Source organism: Hypanus sabinus, chromosome 30, assembly GCF_030144855.1.
Source record: "Hypanus sabinus isolate sHypSab1 chromosome 30, sHypSab1.hap1, whole genome shotgun sequence".
Classification (NCBI taxonomy): domain Eukaryota; kingdom Metazoa; phylum Chordata; class Chondrichthyes; order Myliobatiformes; family Dasyatidae; genus Hypanus; species Hypanus sabinus.
The window spans coordinates 15,788,620-15,812,608 of record NC_082735.1 but is presented as its reverse complement, the minus strand read 5'-3'; the positions used below and the strand labels follow the sequence as shown (position 1 = coordinate 15,812,608).

Sequence of the window (23,989 nt, the reverse complement as noted above, 5' to 3'; positions counted from 1 at the left end):
AACTCTTCTCCCTCCTGCCATCTGGCAAAAGGTACCGAAGCGTTTGGGCTCTCACGACCAGACTGGGCAACAGTTTCTTTCCCCAAGCCATCAGACTGACATCTACATCATTTATTATTATTTTGTAATTTGTCCTCTACTGTGCCTATTGTCTTGTATCTTAATTATTGTACTGCCCTGCACTGTTTTGTGCACTTTATGTAGTCCTGTGCAGGTCTATAGTCTAGTGCAGTTTTTATGCTGTTTTATGTAGCCTACTGAGGTCTTGTGCTGACTTACACAGTCTAGTGTAGTTTTGTGTTGTTTCCTGTAACACCAGGGTCCTCGAGGAACATTATTTTGTTTTTACTGTGTAGGGTACCAACAGTTTATGGTTGAAATGGCAATAACCTTGAATTGACTTGACACAAGCAGCTGTGGAGGCCAAGTCTTTATGTATATTTAAGACAGAGATGGATAGATTCTTGATTGGTCAGAACATGTAGGATCCAGGGGGGAAGGCAGGAGAACTTTGGGCCCCACATCTCAGAAAGGATGTGTTATCATTGGAGTGAGTCCAGAGGGGGTTCACAAGGATGATTCTGGAAATGAAGGGGTGAACATGTGAGGAGCATCTGGCATCTTTGAGCCTGTACTCACTGAAATTTAGAAGAATGTTGGGGGGATCTCATTGAAACCTTCCAAGTGATGAAAGGGTGGATGTGGAGAGGATGTTTCCTCTGGTAGGCTATCCAAAATTAGAGGACACAGCCTCAAAACTGAGATGGGCCTTTTAAAACAGAGGTAAGGAATTTTTTTTTTAGCCAGAGAGTATTGGATCGGCGGAATGTTCCGTCACAGTCTGTAGTGTAAAGTGCATTTAAAGTGTACGTTGATAGAACGTAGAAAACCTACGGCACAATTCAGGCCCTTCGGCCCACAATGCTGTGCTGAACGTGACAGTTTACCGATTGGTCATGGCATCAAAGAGTATGGCAAGAAGGCAGGTGTGTGAGGTTGAGTGGGATCTAGGATCAGCCATGATGAAATGGCAGAGCAGACTCGATGGGCTGAATGGCCCAATTCTGCTGCTATGCCTATGGTCTTCGTGGGGCTGAGAAGTAAAAATGGGTCAGACATGATGAAATGCTGGAGAAGAATGAGGGTCCAGGTGGCCTACTTCTGCTCCTATGTCTTATAAATCAAAAGCTGACATTGCAAGAAGTACATGGTAGGTCAGGAAGCATCTGGGAGTAAGAAAGGGAATTGCAATTTAAGGCTGTGTGTTTCAGCGATGCCAGTAAAAACCTGCCTGATTCATGGTCTTTGGTCTGTGTTCACTGGGGTGTGGAATCCCCTCTTAGTTCGAGCAGGAATTAGAAGGCAGCACCTGCAGAGCAAAATTGCACCACAACCCCGCAAAGAGGCAGCTAGCACGTTCTCTGTGACTTCTGTAGAAAGCAGTGAAAGTACTGGTGGCAGAATGCTTGCAAATATCTGAAGGCACTTAACATTCATTATCATGGTCACTTTCATGTTTGCTGCCATTGTTGGCCAGCTCTGAGCTTGTAATAAGTGGAACAGATTGTCATGTTAAATGAGGTCGGTCTTACTAAAGTGATACTTCACACAAATGTCTTGCTGAGATCCAGGAAATGAAACCAGTCCCCAAACGGCATGAACAAATGGGTCCTCCCGTGGAGAGCTCTTTGCCATCCCTTCATTTCTTTGCTCCTTCAGGATCTTGACCTGCATTGCTCGTTGAATTAATGATGAAGTGTCTCGGGCCAAAAAACACCTACTGTTCATTCCCCACCATAGATGCTGCCTGACCTGCTGAGTTCCTCCAGGTGTACAGCACCTGCTATATCTCTGGTGTCTCTGCGTTGCTTATTACTCTTTTGCAAATGAGATTGTGCTTAATTGGCTCATACTGGGAGCATCTGGAACATGCTGAATATTGAAACCAGCAAGGAGTCCTTCAGCACTTGCCCACACCATCGCTTTAGTAACATGAAGGAATTCTGTAAAATACCAAACACCTGATGAAAATACAATGTTTGCATTCATTTCAAAAGGACTGGAATATAAAAGCAAGGATGTAATGCTGAATCTTTATAAGACTTTGGTCGGAACACATTCGGAGTACTGTGAGCAGGTTTAGGTGCCATATCTGAGAAAGGATGTGCTGGCATTGGAGAGGCTCCAGAGGAGGTTTACACGAATAATCCTGGGAATGAAAGGAGGAGCATTTGCTGGCTCTGTGCCTGCACGCTCTGGAATTTAGAAGAATGATGGTGGATTACATTGAAGTCTACTGAATATTGCTAGTCCTAGGTAGAGTGGAAGTTGGGAGGATGTTTCCAATTGTGGAAGATTCTATGGCCAGAGGGAACCGCCTCAGGGTAGAAGGATGCCCCTTTAGAACAGAGATGAGGAGGAATTTCTTTACCCAGAGGGAGGTAAACCTGTGGAATTCATTGTGACAGACAGCTGTGAAGGCCAAGTGAAGGTTATATTTAAAGGAGAGGTTGATAGATTTTGAACTAATAAGGGCATCAAAGGTTATAGGAGAAGGCAGGAGAATGAGGTTGAGGAATATTATATCATCCATGATTGAATCATAAAGCAGAATCGATGAGATGAATGGCTTAATACTGCTCCTATAGCTTATGGTTTTGTCAAATCACAGCAACAAGTAAAATAAATCAATCAATTACCAAAACTGTTGGCAGTTGGTCCATTGAAATTGCATTGGTGAACGGTTCCTTCTTCTGGTGAACACAGTCAGTGTATAGGGATTAGAGAGGCATTAGTTGGAGTATTGTACATCGAAACAGCAGTGCTGGCATCTCAAAGCATACAGATAGATGCTGTGAACTACCTGCCTTGCAAACTTCTACCAGATTTTATTTATGCTAATACATTCATCAATTTGAAAAGTGGATGTTGCCTGTACCTAGCATTTTGGAGCAGTTAAAAATTAATTGCTGAAGTATATTTTTCTACAGCAATTGACTTCCCACATGTTTCCTACTATCCACTGTCATTCTCTGGAGTCTTCAATTTACCAACATCTTATTTTCAAGAATTTTCACAAGCATTTTACATCCATCACTATTTTGGGAATGTCTACTTGAACTCTGGAACTCATGATAATTCAATGATTAAAGATTTAAAATTATTTGTCAAATGTACTTGAAAACATAGAAACATAGAGGGACACACACAAAATGCTGGTGGAATGCAGTAGGCCAGGCAGCATCTATAGGAAGAAGCACTGTTGACGTTTCGGGCCAAGATCCTTCGTCAGGACTAACTGAAAGAAAAGATAGTAAGAGATTTGAAAGTAGGAAGGGGAGGGGTGAAGCTAAGAGCTGGAAAGTTGATTGGCAAAAGGGATACAAAGCTGGAGAAGGGAAAGGATCATGGTACAGGAGGCCTAGGGAGAAAGAAAGGGGGAGGGGAGCACCAGATGGTGAACAGGCAGAGTGAAGGGCAGAGAGAGAACAAAAAGGGGAGGGGGAAAATAAATAAATCAGGGATGGGGTAAGAAGGAGAGGAGTGAAATTATTTGTTTGCATCAAATCAAATCGGAGAAGATGTGCTGTGGGCAGCCCTTGAATGTTGCCACACTTCCGGTGCTAACATGGCGGGTCCACAATTCACTAACACTCACCATATATCTTTGGAATGTGGGAGGAAACAGGAACACCCAGAGGAAACCCATGTGGTCGTGGGAAAAACATACAAACTCTTTACCGACAACATGGTGGATTGAAGCCTGATTGGCGATTACTGGCACTGTAAAGTGCTGTGCTAGCCACTACATTACCATGCCAACCTCTCCTATCCAGTTTCATGTATTTTCTTGGCTTTGAAATCCAAGTGGAAGGTTAACCATTAGACATGTAGTCTTCATGCTCTCTCAGTTTCTATAACCTAGGACCAGTCTTGGCCCCTGGTGCTGTCTGTCTGGAGTTTGCATGCTCTATCTTTGATAGAATGTGTTTTCTCATTTTACTGCAGCTTTTTCTCACATCATAAGGGTCAGTGCGTTACTCAGTTACAGTAAATTGCCTGTAGTATATATTTACTTACTTGTCCCCCTTAACACTAATACCATTTAGGCCAACAATGAAGGTCCTCCATCACTGGCGGTGTTCAGGACTTCCTTCATCATGTCAGTAGCTCGGTTTCCAATACTGTTGAAAGTGGAAGTTCTGGGTGGAGACTCAGAAATGCCATCACACTCAGATGTGGAAGGATCCTTCATTGCTGTTTCTGCGACAATTTAATCTTACCAGCCAGAACTGAGCTGAAGCCTCAAACCTGGAGGACTGGTGGACCACTCTTAGTCTGGCCTCTACCCTTTGACCTATTTGGCATGGGTGACCCTACCAAGAACCAAAGCATACAGCCTGGTACTCAACGTCAGTAAGACAAAAGAGCTGATGGTGGACTTCAGGAAGGGTGAGATGAAGGAGCACATACCAATTCTCATAGAGGGATCAGAATTGGAGAGAGTGAGCAGCTTCAGTTCCTGGGTGTCAAGATCTCTGAGGATCTGACCTGGTCCCAACATATTGATGTAGTCATAAAGAAGACAAGTCAGCGGCTATACCTTATTAGGAGCTTGAAGAGATTTGGCACGTCAACAAATACACTCAAAAATTTCTATAGTTGTACTGTGGAGAACATTCTGACAGGCTGCATCACTGTCTGGTATGGAGGGGCTACTGCACAGGACCAAAAGAAGCTGCAGAATGTTGCAAATCTAGTCAACTCCATCTTGGGCATGAGCCTACAAAGTACCCAGGATGTTTTTAGGGAGCGGTGTCTCAGAAAGGCAGTGTCCATTATTAAGGACCCCCAGCACCCAGGGCATGCCCTTTTCTCACAGTTGCCATCAGGTAGGAGGTACAGAAGCTTGAAGGCACACACTCAGCGATTCAGGAACAACTTCTTCCCCTCTGCCATCCGATTCCTAAATGGACGTTGAAGCTTTCGACACTACCTCACTTTTTTTTTTAATATACGGTTATTCTGTTTTTGCAGATTTTAAAAAATCTATTCGATATACATAACTAATATACCTGTTAATTTATTATTATGTTTTATTTAATTTGTTGTTATTTTTTTCTCTCCCTCCACCGGATTATGTATTGCATGGAACTGCTGTTGCTAAGTTAACAAATTTCATGTCACATGCTGGTGATAATAAACCTGATTCTGATTCTGATTCCAGCCAACACAGCTTTCCAGGTCACTGAGGCACATAAGCCTCCAAACCCTCTAACAAGGTTGTGGTTCTCTTGAAGGTGTAGTATATAAGCAAGTTACAATCTGTTGTGAAAGCTAATGGGAATGTTCCAAGAATTATATGTGGTTGTTGAAAGACTTGTACAAATGGGTGATTGATGTTTGATGCAGATTTGGGCTTTTTTCCATGCTGTGACTATAAGACTTGAAGTGTTTGAACTATATTGCCAATCTGTAATCCAGCTGTACTGCCAACAATGAAACAGGGTCCACCGATTGTTGCTGTACACACAACTGCTGACATTTTCACAGGTACGAACATCTTCACTGGACTTCAAAAGGACAGTGAGAAGACTGCAGAGAACCTGTTCAAATTCAGGCTGCGGTTAGCTTCAGTTAATCAGCCACAAGTATAGAGCCACAGTTACATGTGTCTATTCTGTCAGAATGAATTTTGAACTTTTTTGCCGTCTGACTGACAGTAGTCCCTATCACATGAAACATTTAAAGTAGGTTTTCTCCCCATTTATTCATTTCAAAGGAATCATAACACAGACAGCCTGGGCGTTTGATCCTGTAACAGACTGTTCTGTAGTTATGATCACTTGGCTTGCCTTCAGAACTCTGGCTGAGGAGGAATCATGCAGTGTTATGGAACATGATTCATCAGAAGTACACGGCCCGAGCAACTAGCGTTTGTAACCTCTGGGACAGACCCTCCAGCTCATTATGGACTAAAGCTCTGAATCTACCCCAATGTATTCCATGCAAAGCAAAGGAAAGAAAAGCCAGAGAGGAAAAGGAATTTACAAAGGTTGCAAACAAGAGAATTTGCTTTGACACTGTATCTTTTTACATACTGCTACTGAAGTGAAATAGCAGGAGATTTGGTCACATGCTTAGACTGCAGAACTGCACCCTGTCAGAATGATGGTCTCACACTCAGTTCCGAATTCAGGGAATCAGATATTTGCAACAGTGAGAGATTGTTTTATTTCCCCAAAAGGCAGAAAGAGTACAACTGACAGTCGAAATGTGATAGAGTCATAGAAAAGTACAGCAGAGAAATAAGCCCATCAAGCTCATGCTGAAAACTATTTAAAATGCCGACTCCAATCAATCTGTACCAGTAACATAGCCCTCCATACCCTACCGTCTATGTACCTATCCAAGCTTCTCTTAAACCTTACAATTGAACTTGGATGCACCACTTGTGCTAGCAGCTTGTTCTATGCTATCACAACCCTCAGGATGAAGAAGTTCCCCCACATGTTCACCTTTTACCCTTAACGCGTAAACTCTAGTTGTAGCTCCACCAAACTTCAGTGGAAAAAGCACTTACCTTATCTATAGCCCTCATAGTATTTAGTACCTCTGTTAAATCTCCCCTCAATCTTCTACGTTTCAATGAAAAAAGTCCTAACCTATTCAACTTTTCCTTGTATCTCATCCTCCAGACCCAGCAACATCCTTGAAAAATTTCTCTGTACTCCAACTATGATTACATCTTTCCTGGAGGCAGAGGATCAGATTGGACTATAGGATGGTCTCAGCAGCTTGTTTGTCATTTGTTTACAAGTTATTTGCTTTTCCTCTGGAAACAATTTGTTGTTTAATGCAAAGACCCTGCATATTTCAGCTGCAGCTGACTAAACCAGGGCTCGTTTTGAGTCCTGTGACGAGTGGTCTTCATAAATTTTATTTCTAAAATAAACTTTAAAAAAAAATCTATGCAGGAAATAGATCTCAAGCAGTACATGTTTTCCCTTACATTTGCAGTGTCATCAAGTCAGTACATTCAAAAGCTGTCATCAAGTTGATGGACTTTTATTTGCAAACCACCACTGTCACCCATGTGGCTTCCTTGAACAATACACCCATCAAGTGCTTACCCAGCTTCACAGTATCCAGTGGCAAGATGCTGCCTGACCTGCTGAGTTCCTCCAGCATTTTGCATGTATTGTATTAGTCTGTAGTCTTTTCTCAATGAATCTCCTTCCCAGGCTAGCATCAACGTGCTGCAAAACATCTCTTTCTGTCTCACTAAAGGAAGTGGGAACAAAAAGGTGGCACTGTAATTTAAGCTACATGCTGTAAACTCCCCCATGTCACATTGTTTTTAGATCAACCATAGGCCATTAAATTAACTGTGCTAATGACTCCTTCATTAGTATTAACACAACACAAACATTAACATGTAGCTCTTCAAAATGTAGTGATTTAAGAAAATTGATTTTTAGGAATTTATTTCGCTATTTTTTTTTCTAAAGCAGCTAGATTTTAGGTACGGATGAAACAAAAGAAATAGAAGCAAGCTCAGCCATACAACAAACAATCCGCTGAGGGACGCAGCAGGTCGAGCAGCATCTGAGGGAGGAAAAGAATAGTCAATGTTTCAGGTCAAAGCCCTGTTTCTTTATTTGTTGCTCTGGAATCCCGAATCAGACATCTCTTGTTCCCCGTGCCTTGATCCTGTCCCACTATTCACTAAGATCCTGGTTGATTGTTGACTTTTGCACCATTTTCAAATCAGAATCAGGTTTATTATCACCGGCATGTGACGTGAAATTTGTTAACTTAGCGTCAGCAGTTCAATGCAGTACATAATCTAGCAAAGAAAAAAATAATAATAAATAATCAAGTAAATTAATTATGTATATTGAATAGATTTTTAAAAATGTGCAAAAACAGGAATACTCTATATTTTAAAAAAAAGTCCAAAGCTTCAGTGTCCATTTAGGAATCGGATGGCAGAGGGGAAGAAGCTGTTCCTGAATCGCTGAGTGTGTGCCTTCAGGCTCCTGTATCTGCTACCTGATGGTAACAGTGAGAAAAGTGCATGCCCTGGGTGCTTGAGGTGCTTAATAATGGACACTGCCTTTCTGAGACACTGCTCCCTAATGATGTCCTGGGTACTCTGTAGGCTAATGCCCAAGATGAAGCTGACTAGATTTACAACCTTCTGCAGCTTCTTTCACTGCTGTGCAGTAGCCCCTCCATACCAGACAGTGATGCAGCCTGTCAGAATGCTCTCCATGGTACAACTATAGAAGTATTTGAGTGCATTTGTTGACATGCCAAATCTCTTAAAACTCTGAATAAAGTATAGCTGCTGTCTTGCCTTCTTTATAACTACATAGATAGGTTGGGACCAGGTTAGATCCTCAGAGATCTTGACACCCAGGAACTGAAGCTGCTCACTCTCTCCAATTCTGATCCCTCTATGAGAATTGGTATGTGCTCCTTCATCTCACCCTTCCTGAAGTCCACAATCAGCTCTTTCATCTTACTGACATTGAGTGCCAGGTTGTTGCTGCGGCACCATTTCACTAGTTGGCATATCTCACTCCTGTATGCCCTCTCGTCACCACCTGTGATTCTACCAGCAATGGTTGTATCACCAGCAAATTTATAGATGGTATTTGAGCTGTGCCTAGCCACACAATCAAAAGAGTAGTGGGGTAAGCGTACACCACTGAGTCATGCCAATGTTGATCGTCAGCAAGGAGGATATGATATCACCAATCCATACAGACTGAGATCTTCCAGTTAGGAAGTCGAGGAATCAATTGCAGAGGGTGGTACAGAGGCCCAGGTTCTGCAACTTCTCAATCAGGATTGTGGGAATTATGTGCTGAGCTATAGTCGATGAACAACATTGTGACGCGGGTGTTTGTGTTGTCTAGTTGCTCTAAAGCTGTGTGGAAAGCCATTGAGATTGCATCTGCCATTGACCTATTGTGGTGATAGGCGAATTGCAATGGGACCAGATCCTTGCTGAGGCAGGAGTTCAGTCTAGTCATGACCAACCTCTCAAAGCATTTCATCACAGTCAATGTGAGTGCTACCTTCGATAGGCATTAAGGCAGCTAACGTTATTCTTCTTAGGCACTGGTATATTGTTGCCTTTTTGAAGCAAGTGGAAACTTCTGCCCATAGCGGTTTCTCTCATCCTCATGCATCTGAGCTGTATGAAGGACCATTTGCCAATGTTGTACCAAAGGAGAATACAAAGTGCTTAAAATCATGATAGCAGTAGATTATGTGGAAATTGGTTCCATTGGTCAGGAACTCATGGATGTTAAATAAAGTTGACTAGCAAATGAGCCAACAATGAAGAGAGAATTTTATTTTGTGCAGTGACATGTTAATATTGGATCTACTTCCAGGGTCAGTGGTGGAGACTAAGTCAAGTGTAGCATATGAAAAGGAACGGCATAATTATCTGAAAGGAATTAATTTGCAGGGCCACGGGGAGAAGACAAGCAATCAAAGCAGGAAAATGGAGCTAAGATAAAAGATCAGCCAATATCTGACCAAATATTAGATCATGGGCAAGAGACCAAATGGCCTACACTGCTTTGTTGATTTTCTCTGTCCTTAAGTTCTTAGATATCTTGTGTGTTGTACATTCAGAAGAGATGGAACAAGGTAGCAGTTAAGAATCAGAATTAGCAATGGAGATTTTGATTTAAGTTCTTTGCACATAAAAATAATGCTCTGTGTGTAAGTATTTTCATTTTTCATGTTTTGGGTACCCACATGTAATATTAGCCATTGCGTCCAATATTGGTGCTTTAATCAGTACTGCTTTACTATCAACATACTATCAGTGCTATCCACATAGTGAAGCTCCTACAATAAAGGTGAGGGTCTCCTCTCTATCATATTTATACTTGCAACTTCCTCTTAATTCAAGGAGTTTACATAACCATGGGATTTTTTTTAGAGAAATAAACATCTGTTTTGAATGAAGTTTTTATACAGATTTTAACACTAAGAAATTTGATTCATAAAGATATAGGAGTAGTTTTACACTGTTTGGGCCCTCAAAACTATTCCAAATTCAATAACATTACAGCTGCTGTTCTAAGTTGACTTCATCTCCTGTTCATCCCATCACATGATTACTTTAGTTTTCAAAACTATCAGTTTCAGTCTTCAGTTACGTCAGTAATTGAGATTGTAAAGATGCAGTCTTGAAGACCCAGTTAGCTCAATTTCTGTACCATATTGCCTCAGGCATTATTCTGTTGCAAATTCAATTATTTCCCTTCATCAGAAGACCAGGTTTAAGCATACTAGATCAGGAATGGCCCGCCTATGGTTCGGCATAATTGAGATCATTCTTCCTGGATTCTGCTCTCCAAACCTTTATAATGAAGGCCAAATCAAAGTTTGTATTTCTAATTGCTAGCTGTACCTGCATCATGGAAGCATCCACAACACCAAGTCATAACCAAACCAATACTATTGCCTGCAAGAATTTGTGAATGCATTGGACTTCAACAAATGCCACCTTACTTGTTGGACCATTTTTTCTCAGCGTGGTAAGAGTGACCATTCTATGAAAACACTTGAGTTGGAACAAATGGAGGACAGAATTGCTTTTTAAACAATTCCATGGTATAAAGCCCCATTAAATCTTATTTAGATAAATCGATGAGCAGGGATCAGTGGACAGACCATATCAGGAATTTGCAGCAACATATTTTTTTTCTGAATAAGCCCTCATTTCTGTGTGTGCAGCAGTTATAAGTCCAGCCAAATAAAATCAATTTCCATTTCTGCCTTGGCTTTAACTGCTGCAGACTCAGAACGAAAGAAACAGATTCAAGATAACAAAAGAGCCCAGTCCATTTACTGCCGTCGAGTGCATAGACGACTCAGCAGGCATCAATTGTGTGAACACTATTCCATATTTGGAAAAGTACTTTATAGAAGTGGCTTGGAAAATTGTAAATAAATCAGAAAACTACTAAGTGGTGATAAATACTATGAGCTTTTCACTAAATCAGCAACTGATATAACAAAAAAAACACCCAATTATTTCTTTCAGAAATATTGAATGCCAAAGCATTTTCTTAATGTATTGTTTTGGTGAATATATTGTGAAAAGAGGGAATGGGGAGTTATTATAATTTGAGTTGAAGTGAAGCAACCTCACAACTGGCCCCTTGCATTAAGTCACAGACATAAATTCACTTCCTAATTGTTGTGCCAACATCATCGGGAGCAGTCCATGACAATGAGGCATGCTGGCCATGTCGTAGCTAGTCCAAACCATGCCATGCGCAGTCAAATAATTCTTCTTAAATTTGTGTCTTTTACCCGGGAGGCTAACTAATAGTTAAAAGAGCAGCTGACAAAGGGTGAAAGCTCTGCTGTTTGGGAATTCAATAACTTGAGATCCCTGCGAGTACCTATTTCTTCCTGGCACATGACAGAGTAAAAACACGTGCCAGGCACACTTCTCTGCCTAAAACAATAGCAATTCAAGTGAAAGTGGGAAGGGCTTCAGATGATGCCAGTGCATTTTACCTTACTGGGGTGCAACGGTAGAGTAGCGGTTAGCACAATGCTATTAGAGCTTGGGACATAGGACTTCAGCATTCAGTTGCAGCGCCATCTGTAAGGAATTTATACATTCTCTCCAAGCATCTTGTGGTTTTCCTCCTGATGCTCTGGTTTGCTCCTACAGTCCAAAGACACCTGCTAGTAGGTTAATTGGTCATTGTAAATTATTCGCTGACTAGGCTGGGGTTAAAATAGGCATCTTGTAGGGTGGTGCAGCTCTCTGAGCTGGAAGTGCCTGTTCCATTCTGTAGCTCTGAATAAAAAATGTAGATACCCCGATAGCTAAATAACTAACTAACCTCTCAGTGAAATGTGGTTAAGAACCCAAGACATACTGGGGCACCGCACAGGATTCAATTTTCTAAACAAGAAATCTGTGCACTGGTTAATTTAAAGACAGATACCTGCGGCACTCTACTTGTTGTGATAAGCATGTTGGAATTTTAAAGAATCATCTGAACTCCCAGCGTTACAGAAAAGTGAAGCTGTCGTCAGTTGAGAAGCCCAAATTAGTTTGCATTGACCTCAATTAAATGTGAAACAAAAATATTCAGTGGGATCGATGCTGTAATTATCTAAATGTCTTTGAAGAGAAATATACTTCATACATATATTGGTCAAATTCATTAATCATCAAGGAAGACATGAGAGAAATTATACCTTGTCTTCTTATGAACAAATTGGTCTCCTACCAATCTGGTCAACTAGATTTCTACAAAATGGAACATTTGATATATGGGCAGTATCTTCTCAAGGTAACTGTATGTCTCAAAGAAAAACTTAAGTATGGATAATTCTTAAGGCTATGCTATTGATCAGCTTAAGTTCTGAGCATTGCAAAATAATCATCATTTTAGACCATTCTGCAGAATTCAAAATTAAATGCCAATATGAAAGTTTATGCTTTGCAGCTGTTGAAACGTGAGCTGTGGCTCAGATTCCTGCGCAAATCTGAATCTCAAAAGAATACATACATAATACTGCTGATTAGGTCTCTCTTATTTGGCCATCCCTTGGGAGTAGGGATGACCTGCCTTCACTCAGGTTTTGTAAGTTCTTAGATGGCTGATGAAGCCAATGTGGGACCTGCATCTCCTATCACATTTGGGGTTGGAAATTCTTGGTGGAGCAGATGGGTGGTGGTGGGGGGGGGGGGGGGGGTTGAAATGGTGTTGTTTTGTTTTGCTGGGATTTTATGGGCTTTTGATGCATAGAGGTCCTCAGTGCCATCGTTCATGCTTCTCCACTTTGAGTGGTCAAAGTACAGTCACAAATTATCACTGTTACTAGAATTGATGTAAATCTGAAGGTGTTTTGAAAGTATAATAAAGTCAAAAGAATATCCAGTGAAATTTTTCAATGGGGACAGAAGTGGCAAATAGCCCCTCCTTTCCCATTCCCATTCCCGTTTTCCCCCCTCACCTTATCTCCTCGCCTGCTCATCATCTCCCTCTGGTGCTCCTCCTCCTTCCCTTTCTTCCATGGTCTTCTACCCTCTCCTTTCAGATCCCCCATTCTCCAGCCCATTATCTCTTCCACCAGTCAGCTTCCCAGCTCTTTATTTCACCCTTCTCCTGGTTTCACCTATCACCTACCACCTTGTATTTCTTTCTCCCCTGCCAACCCCCACCTTCTAGCTCTAACCTCTAGTCATCTCTTTCCCCATTCCTGATGAAGGATCTTGGCCCAAATGTTGACTGTTTACTCTTTTCCATAGATGCTGCCTGGCCTGCTGAATTCCTCCAGCATTTTGTGTGTGTTGCTCCCATCAGTGAATACCTTACTGGGGACAGCTGAGGCAATCTGTGTGTGGAGACATTAAGATATAGGTGAAGTTCTAAATGAATTTCTTGATCAGTATTCACAAAGGAAACAAACTTTACATTTGCAGAATTCAAGGAAGGACAGTGACATTTTAGCACCATACACCATATGAGGAGGCACCTGATCCCCTAGTGGACTTAAAAGTGAATATGTTCCCAGGACAAGATAGGATTTATCCCAGATTATAAGGGAAGGCAAGGGAAGAGATTATTGTGGCTCTTACTGAGATTTTGGAATTTTCCCTGGCCACAAGTGAGATACCCGATGATCAGAGCATATTAGATGTAGTCCTCCTTCTCAAGTAGTGCAGGAAGGAAAATCCTGGCAATTATGTACCGAAAGCTAGAGGTAGGGAAATTATGAAATAAAACAATCTGAGGGAAAGGATGAAAGATTACTTGGAAAGGCAGGGACTAATCAGAGATGGCTGGTTTGGCTTTTTTAGCACAGATCTGGCATGACAAATCTAAGTTAATTTTTTGAGGAGATAGCAGAAGAGTATTGATAAGGCCAGTGCATTAGATGTTGTTTATATGGGCTTACAGCATTTTTGTGTCTTAGATGCAATGGAGTAGGATGTAAAGGAGATGGGGGATTTGTATTGGCAGTCGGGGAAAATGTCACAGCTACACTTAGGGAGGACATCTTGGAGGTTCATTGAATTCAACAATGTAGTTGGAACTCAAAGATAAGAAAAATACAGTCACTGTGATGGGCTTATAATAGAGGCAACTGAATAACCAGTGGAAGATAGAGGAACAGATATATAGACAGATCATGAAACGATGTAAAAACAACAGGGTAGGTGAGTTTAATTTCCCCAGTATTGTCTGGGATTTCCATCATGCCAGAAGCTCATGAGGCAGAATTTATCCAGGAGGGTTTTAGTATGTAGGTAGTCCAGTCAGTGAAGGGGCTCTGCTAGATCTTAAATTTGGGAATGATCCTGGCCAGGTGATTGGTGCTTTAGTGAGAAAATGTTTTGTGAACAGTGATTGTAACTTCATAACTTCTTCACTAGTTATGGATAAGGATAAGTTTGGATCTCAGGGAAAAAAAAACTCATGACTGCTTAAGAGGTTTGGATAGATACATATACTCAGTGGCCACTTTATTAGATACCTCCTGTACCTTATAAACTGGCCACTGACCCACTTCAAATTTCAACATGTTGTCCATTCAGAGATGCTCTTCTGTACGTCACTATTGTAACATGTGCAAAGTTCTCCAGTCCTGCTGAAACATCGACCGTATTTTTTTCCATAGCTGCTGCCTGGCCTGCTGAGTTCCTCCAGCGTTTTGTGTGTGTTGCTTGGATTTGTAGCATCTGCAGATTGTCTCTTGTTTGTCTATTGTAACATGTAGTTATTTGAGTTACTGTCACCTTGAACCCATCTGCCGTTCTCTTCTGACCTTTCTCATTAAGAAGGCATTTTCGCCCAGAGAAATGCTGCTCACATTTTTTTTGTTTTTCGCACTACTCTCTGTTAACACTAGAGACTTTTTATACGTGAAGGTCCCAGGAGATTAGCAGTTTCTGAGATTCCCCATCTTGCCCCAAAAATCATTCCACTGTCAAAGTCACTTGGATCACATTTTTCCCCATTCTGATGTTTGGTTTGAACGACAAGTGGACCCGTTGACCATGTTTGTATTGAGTTGCTGCCACGTGATTTGCTGATTAGGTATTTGCATTAAGCAGGTGTACAGGTGTACACTGAGTGTAGCTGGGAGGAGTAGGAACACATACAAAATGCTGGTGGAATGCAGCAGGCCAGACAGCATCTATAGGAAGAAGTACCGTCAACATTTCGGGCCGAGACCCTTCATCAGTATAACCATATAACAATTACAGCATGGAAGCAGGCCATCTCGGCCCTTCCAGTCTGTGCCGAATGCTTGCTCTCACCGAGTCCCACTGACCCGCACTCAGCCCATAACCCTCCATTCCTTTCCTGTCCATATACCTATCCAATTTTGCTTTAAATGACAATGCCAAACCTGCCCCTACCACTTCTGCTGGAAGCTCATTCCACACAGCTACCCGGAGTAAAGAAATTCCCCCTCATGTTACCCTTAAACTTTTGCCCCCTAGCTCTCAACTCATGTCCTCTTGTTTGAATCTCCCCTACTCTCAATGGAAAAAGCCTATCCATGTCAACTTTATCTATCCCCCTCATTATTTTAAATACCTCTATCAAGTCCCCCCTCAACCTTCTACGCTCCAAAGAATAAAGACCTAACTTGTTCAATCTTTCCCTGTAACTTAGCTGCTGAAACCCAGGTAACATTCTAGTAAATAGTATGTTGGCCTATGCTGCAGGTATGGGGCGAAGGTACTAGGCGGAATAACAGTTCAACGTAGACTAGATGGGTCAAAAGGCTCTTTTCTGTGCCAAAGTACTCTATGACTATTACTCTATGCCAACAGTATTAGGTAGGAACCAGGAAGGTAGATTGGAAGTGGCTGTTATTGGGTAAGTCTGCATCTGACAGTTGGTCAGAATTCAGGATCAACATGTTGCTGCAAGGAATACGGACAAGGAATGGCAAAGTACAGGTACCTTGGATGACCAGAGCACTAGGTAAAGATGAAAAAGGAAGCAAATGAAGCATATGGAAGATCAAAGCCAGCCAGGGACCTTGAGGAATATAAAGGAAGCAGCAGAGAATTTAAATAGGGAATTGGAGGGATGAAATGGGACGTAAGCGGGACTAAGGAAAATCCCAAGGCATTTTATACATAAATTAGAATCAAGTAGGTAGCAATAGAAAGGGTAGATCCACTCAAGGGCAAAAGTGAGAACTTGTGCCTGAAGCCAGGGTATTTAGACAAGGTACTAAGTGAGTACCTTGTATTGGTACTCATCAAAGAGAAGGGCAAGAAGAACAGTGAGATCAGGGAGTGATTTGTTGATATTACACAGCATGTGTGGTTTGAAGAAGGTGGAGGTATTAGGTCTCTTGAGGGCTATTAAGGTGGCTAAGCTCCCAGGACCTGAAGAGATCTTTGCTACATTATTGGGAGAGTTCAGAGAGGAGATTGTTGGGGCTTTGGCAGAAATCTTTGTATCCGTTTCAGTTACAAGTGGGGCCATGGACCACTGGAGAGAAGCCTATGGTTTTCTTTGTGTAAGAAGAGCAAAAAGAATAACCCAAAAAGTTGTAGGTCAGCGGCAGAGAAGTTATTGAAGAAGAATCTTAGGGGTAGGATTTACTCGCATTTGGAAAACCATGGACTTAATACAAATAATCAGCACGTCTGTATGAAGGTAGGTGATGGCTTCCAAACCAGATTGAGATTTTTGAGGAGGTGACAAAGGTGATTGATGAAGTTTAAGGAAGTGGAAGTTGTTGACATGGACTATGATGAAACATTTGACAGTATCCTTCATGGTAGATTAAGGCAACAGAATCCATGAAGATTGGTAGACTGGGTACAAAATTGTCTTGGACGTAGGAGGTGGGGGTTGTAGTGGAAAGGTGAAATTCTAAATGGAGATTCCTGGCCAGTGGTGTTCTGCTAGGATCATGTGCTGTTTGTGATATTGGGATATATGTTGATTAGTCAGTTTGCAGGTAAGGAGACAATACGAAAATCGGTGAAGCTGTGAAGAGTGAAGAAGATTGCTAAACAAGTCAGTAAGATATAGTTTATTCAGAAACGTAGGTGGAGAAATGGCAGCTGAAGTTTAATCCAGGCAAGTCTTGGGTGATTTACTTTGGCAAGGGGGTGAAATGTAAGAGGAAAGTGTACAGTAAATAGCAGAAGCATTGGTTTGCAGAAGGATTTTGGTTACAAAACCTTAACTATTTGAAAGTGTGCAACACAACTAAACAGGGTGTAAAGGGGGTGTATGACATGCATTACCATCATTGGTTGGGACAATGAAAATATAAAAGTATGGAAATATATGGCAGCTGTATAAAATTTTGGTGAAGCCACATTTGGAGTACTGTGTGCATTACAAGTTGCCACATTACAGGAAGAATGAGTTGAGGTTTTGGAAACGGAACAGAAGAGGATCATTGGGATTTAGACTCAATTACAAGGATTTTGAATTATTTTCTCTGTAACATTGGAGACTGACAGGCGACATGATAAAGTATATAAAATTATGAAAAGAATAGGAAGGATAGATAGACAGAGTCTTTCTTTTTCCCAAGTTGGAAATGTCATACAAGAGAGCTGAGCTTTAAGATGAGAGGGAGAAGTCTAAAGGAGATATGAGGCAATGTTTTTTTGAATGAAGAGAATGACAGCTGTTTAGAACATGCTGCTAGAGATGTGTTGGAAGCAAATATAGCAACATTTAAGAGATATTTAGGCAGACACATGGACAGGCAGAGAATGGAACTATGTAGTCCATGTGCAAGCATATGGATTAGTTTTATTTGATTTAAATTTAGCTGAAACATTGTGAGCAAGAGGACTTATTTCCTGTGCAGTTCTACGTTCAGCAAAATCTATATGGAAGGCATGTTCAAAAAGTTAGGGCCCATGTGATCCAATGGGACAAGTTACCCAAATGGATTCAAAATTTGCTTAGCAACAGGAGAAAGGGGGTGATGACAAAGGGCTGTTTTTATGATTGATGCCTGAGGCTAGTAGTGTTCCACAGCGATCTGTGCTGGGGATCTTGCTGTTTATAGTATTCAAGAATGCTTTGGGTTTGAATGTAGAAGACATGATCAGTAAGTTCTCCACAGAGATGAAGGTTGGTGGAGCTGTTGACAGTATTGAAGGTAGCCTTGGGCTATGGGGTGATATTGATGTGTTGTATTGAAGAACAGAGGGGCCTTGGCATGCAGGTTCAATGATCCTCAAAGGTGGCAATACAGGTTGATAACATGGATATTGGTATTCATTAGTTGGGGCATCAAATATGCGAGCACAAAGCTTATGCTCCAACTTTATAAAATGTTGAGTAGACTTCAGCTGGAGTATTGAATGCATTTCTATTCACCACACTATGATGGTGCTGGAGGGGGTGCAGAGAAGTCTCATTATAGTGTTGCCTGGGATGGAGCATTTCAGTTCTGAGGAGGGACTGGAAAAGCTGAAAGTAAGTGTAAGGAAGGCAGAGGAGAAAATAAGGGAAAGGAAGATATGAAAACAAAAGAGAGAAAAGAGGAAAGGAACATAAGGAATAGAGAAGAAGAGATGTGAGAACCAAAGCCAAAGAGGGACAAAAAAAGGTTTGAAACTAGAGGAAGAGGAGAACATTAATGAAGAGAGAGGTAATATGGAAACCTCAAAAAGAAAGGGGACAAATAACTTACTGTCCTGAATGACTTTCTGAGAGAAGGAAGCATAACATTTTGAGTCCCAGGGAGCTGATCAATTGAGAGTAAGGTGATAGTACCTTTCATGGCACTTATACAATGTCACACAGTTGGTAACCAACAAAAGTGACAAAGCTAATTAATAGCAACGTCACCGCAGAAATCCATAGGGTACAGGAAAAGAGACAGAGAATGCAGCTGATTTCTATGCAACAGAAACAATAGCAGGAAATAAATTGCATGTAGCAAATCGTGTTGAAAATAAAACAGGGAATAAATTGATTGAGCACAAAATACATTCTCAGAAGTAACCTTCATGAAACACCCGTCCAAGATTTCTCAAGTGCATTCACTTTATGTAATAAAGATGAATAAAATGAAAAAATATAAAGCACACCAGGCAGAACAAAACAACTGACAGAAAAGTAATTGAAGACTACAAGTTGAAAGAACAGGAAAGTATAAAGAATTATTTCAGTATGGCATCAGTTTCATGTAAATTGTTTGGCCTAAGATAGGAAGCAGATTTCCTGAAAAATGAATAACATTTAGTAATAATGATGCTTAAACCAATTGCTGTTTTGCTATTTCATTATGAACAATATTAGCATCAAAACAATTCAAAGTGATTCTTAAGCTATGAAGAATCCCCAAAAGTAATCCGACATCTCAGTGATCTCCTTTGAGTTTTGCCAGTCAGGTTTAAACATGTGTTAATTTGTTTTTCCTGGATTTAAATGCAATGACAACTGATGATTAATATTAAAAATAGAATATTGGCATTCTGGAGGAATATGAATAGATTCCATTGAAACAATGAGAAGGCTGATTAGGTGACTGAACTTCTGAGTAGCTGGTTGTATCAGGGAGAAAACGAGTTTGCAATAAAATGAGCAAAAAGGGAAATTTTGATAAGTAAATACAGAGCGAGTAATAGAAGTGGCTGGAGTGAGAAGGACGATAAAAGATAATTATATAGAAACATAATGAAATTATAAATTCCATTGCATCAAATGTTTCTGAAGGACGTTAGGCATAATATTTAGAAAGAGTCTTGCATGCTTGTCGAACACTGTCATAGGAAATCAACTAATTATTTCATAAACATGAGAAAGTCTACAGATGCTAGAAATCCAAAGCAACATACACAAAAATGCTGGAGGAACATCAGCAGGTCAGGCAGCATGTATGGAAGTTAATAGATAGTCAATGTTTCAGGCTGAGACCAGGACTGAGAAGGAAGGTTTGAGGGGGTGGGAGGGAGGTGGTGGTTAAGCCAGAAATTTCATAATCACTGATGGTCTGATGGTTCTGAACCTAGACAAGAAGTTGTATCAATCGTGATGAATATTGTTAAATCTGACCCACAGCACTGTTTTTACTTAAAACTGGAGAATAACATTTTTTGGTGTCTTGAGATCTCTCCCTCAGAAGGGTAGAGATTGCTCCTGTTCTCTGAGTTTGCAGCATCTGGTAGGATCACCTCTGAGCTACGGATCAGTGGCATCATGTCAGCGCATTGTGCTGGACCACGGATTTATTTTCACGTTCTTCCCTCTGTTATATTGTTGTTGGTGTAGTTCCACAACATACATATATTACTGCCAATCAAGCTGACAGACAATGGAAAATTTTCATTACAGGGAACTGAGTGGTATTCTGACAAATGCTAATGTGTGATTTGTGGTTATTTAATGATGTTACTTAGCATTTCAATTCATCCGCTTACTCTCAATGGAAATGCACAAGAATTTAAAAATATGATTGATAAAACTTCTATTTAAAGTGCATACTTCTCTCAACAGAAAGCTGACCTTGCTGTTGCTCCGCTCACCATCACCTATGCCCGGGAGAAGGTCATCGACTTTTCCAAGCCTTTCATGACGCTGGGGATCAGTATTTTGTATCGAAAATCAAATGGAACAAACGCGGGTGTCTTCTCCTTCCTCAATCCTCTGTCGCCTGATATTTGGATGTACATCTTACTGGCATACCTTGGTGTCAGTTGTGTGCTGTTTGTCATAGCGAGGTAAGATATAGTTGTTGTTAATCTTGCGTCTTTGTGGCTGATCAGTCATCTGTCTATATCTTTTATTGACTTTTCCGAAATATTTACTGTATATAATTTTTGCTCCTCAATTTCACTACAATCCATACCAGAAATAAGAGCCCCCAGCTTGTGGACACTTCCTATGTAGGATTGAGCTCCCATAATACCATTAAATTCAGAAGTACTATCTGCCTACATAAGTTTATTCTTGAAAACATAGAACTAGTTTGCTTTCTCAATCAACTTTTAGTAATTGTTTTTTTCTCTGTTAATCAGTGTTGTGGATTTTTGATGCCATCCATTACAAGTTATGGTTACCAAAATGAGTGATTTTGCATACTCTCTGACTTTTGGACGAAAATTGACTTATTCTGCAAAAAAAAACCCATTCACTCCCTGAGGCAGCCTGGAGAAAAGAAACAATTCATGAAGTAGGAGAATGGATATGGAAGGATATTTCAGTGTCAAAGGACACTCCTTAGGTTTTGCTTGGAGACTTCTTCATTTCAAAGAGCTGTTGAGGCATTTGGTTACTTGTATTAATTTACAGCACAGTGACAGGTTGTTTGATCTTATATGTCTCTCTGTTGTTTATTTTCCTTCGAGGTTCCATTCAATCTTTCTTCATTTAAAAAAAAGCATTGTTTTCAATATTTGTATGGGTCTGTGGTCTGAACAGAGTAAGAATAATCAGTCACCTCTTCTCATAGTAACAACAGGGCCTCAGCTAAATGAACATCTGGCGTGCCTTGTGAAGCTATTTCTAAAAAAAAATCCCGATTGTTTGATTCCAAGCATTTCTGTCTCTGTAACAAAATGAACTCATTGACTATTGTTCAAGAAAGCTTGACGTGATAGCGATGTGTCAGGCTGAGGGAATGCAGTGAATTGAAAATTTCTTCTCATAGAGTGTTGACATTTTCTGTGCAGAAGGGAAAATACTGCAGATGCTGGAAATTTGGAATAAAATAGCAAATGCTGGAAATATTAATGTTTCAGATTCATGACCTTTCTTCGCAAGAACTATATTCTTCTCACTGGAATACATTAAGGAAATAAATCATTGATGAGTTTTAGATTGATTTATTTATTGAGATACAGTGCAGAATAGGCCCTTCAGTCTCTTCAAGTTTCATTGCCCAGCATTTCCCCTAATTTAATCCTAGCCTAATAACAGGACAATTTACAATGACCAATTAACCTAACAACCAGTACATCTTTGGAATGTGGGCAGAAACCCATGTAGTCACAGAGAGAATGTACAAACTTCTTACAGGCAGTAGTGGGGATTGAACCTGGGTCACTGGTACCGTATGGCATGGTGCTAACCACTACGCTACCACCCCACCCTTTTTTAAACATTAGTTAGATATGTTTTAATTGACTCATATTGCAAGTAAATTGAGAGGTACATAAAAATGTGGAGTGGCCATCAAATTCATTTCAAAAGAGATGCAATTGATTGGTTGATTCTCCAAATTTCATATGCTACTTTAAATATTAATTAACACCATTGATAACAATGTTATTTTAATCAGTGAATTCCAGGGCTTCATCCAGCTAACTCACGTTGGTAGTTACTACCCACTCAAGCAGCAGTTAATGTGTATTTTGCTCTGCCTGTTCTTAGATTTCTTTTATATATTCTACCTATTTGGCTTATTATAACTTGAAATTGTTTCTGATCAAACATTAACCTGTTAAACGATACCCACCCACACAATTAGATGTGTGAAATAAAGACTTCTGCCCTCTATTCCAATTCTTTAATGTCTATTGTTTTGTCCTCTTGCTATAGGCCACCTGTATCATGGGAATTGGTTTGTTTTATACACGATGTCCAATCATTCACCTTGTTTCTAAATATTCCTTCAAATAGTCTCAATTTTTTTTTAATGCAGAGATCTTTAGTACAATAAAGAGTTCTGTTTGCAAAGAATGTACACATTTTCTTTGAGATATATTCAGTGGATACCGTCAGAAGAAATATCATAGTGATTAACCTGGTGTGTGGGAGAATCGAGTCATAGGGGAACTGGCAATGACAATAGTTAGACTCTAACTTATTTCATTAAACCTACTTGAAGAGGTATATGTTGTACTAGATGCATGTTTGCCTCAGGCCTCAAAATGACACCATAGTAGACATCAGAAACACAATTGCAAGGTTTATACAGAAGAGTGGGGTTTAAATTAGATTTCCCACTCACAATTTGTAAGGCAGAATTACATTGCTGTAATTTGCAGGTGTATCAGCTGCCCTATTTATCAGGAATTCTCGAGGAGGCTTGACCCAAAAGCAGAGCAGCAGAGACAAGTTAGTGGTCAGTGTTAACTTTTTCAACGGACTGCAAAATAACAAGCTACGGGGGGGGGGGGGGGGGCGCAAAATGAGAGAACTGATACACAACAGGCTACAAGATAACTGAAGGCTGGGGGCAACTGGTCGAGTCCGGCTGGTCAGATCAGCAAACACAGACTGTGAATAAGATCCGGTTTTAAATAGGCTGCAGGTGATGAGTTAGATAAGGGTGGCAGATGATTCCTTTTAGCTGGGTGGAGACTGAGAGGTGCCTGTCTGTGCAGGACTGACAGGAATGCCGCCCCCCCCCCCCCCATCACAGCTGGCCCCCAATGGGCTCAGGGCAACCTGGATGGGTTTGGTAGAATTTCTCGATGAGCCACAGATGCAAGATGAAACTGGACGGCACTCAAGACCTCTGCTCTGGGCTGTACCCTTAATTGACCAGGTACTGCATACTCTGTCCATGACAAAGTGAATCAATCAGCTGGTGAACCGTACACACTGGACCATTTCCCACCATCTTTGATTCTGGAACTGCAGCCTCAGTTAGGTTAGCTGGTCCGTAGGTAACAGGCTTGAGGCAGGACATGTGGAAAGTAAGTGCGATCCTGAGGGATGGTGGCAGCTGGAGGCGGTAAGTGACAGGATTGATGCGATGTGTGATCTAGAAGAGATCAGTGAATCAGGCGAGAGCTTGTGAGAGTCGGTGTGCAGGGACAGATCTTAGGTGGACGTCAGGAAATGGCTGGGTGGTGGAGCTGGCATTTTTCTGACTTGCAGTGCAGTTGATTTTCAAGGAGACACTGGAGGACCGAGTAGATGTGACAGGTGTGGGCTTGGGGGTCCTTGGAGAAGATGAGGATGTTGACAAGGTAGACAAACGCGTACCTGTGTAGCATGTCTCAGAGGATCTTGTTGGTGAAGGG

At 40.9% G+C, this 23,989-nt stretch overlaps 1 protein-coding gene across 1 annotated transcript in view; it reads left to right on the top strand.

Annotated features, from left to right (window-relative positions):
- Window positions 1–23,989, top strand: part of LOC132383421 (glutamate receptor ionotropic, kainate 3-like) — a 550,775-nt gene that overhangs the window by 339,196 nt on the left and 187,590 nt on the right. Inside the window, exon 11 of the mRNA XM_059954362.1 lies at window positions 20,514–20,737. Within this exon, the coding sequence (XP_059810345.1) occupies window positions 20,514–20,737 (224 nt within the window). The remainder of the gene's footprint in view (window positions 1–20,513; window positions 20,738–23,989) is intronic.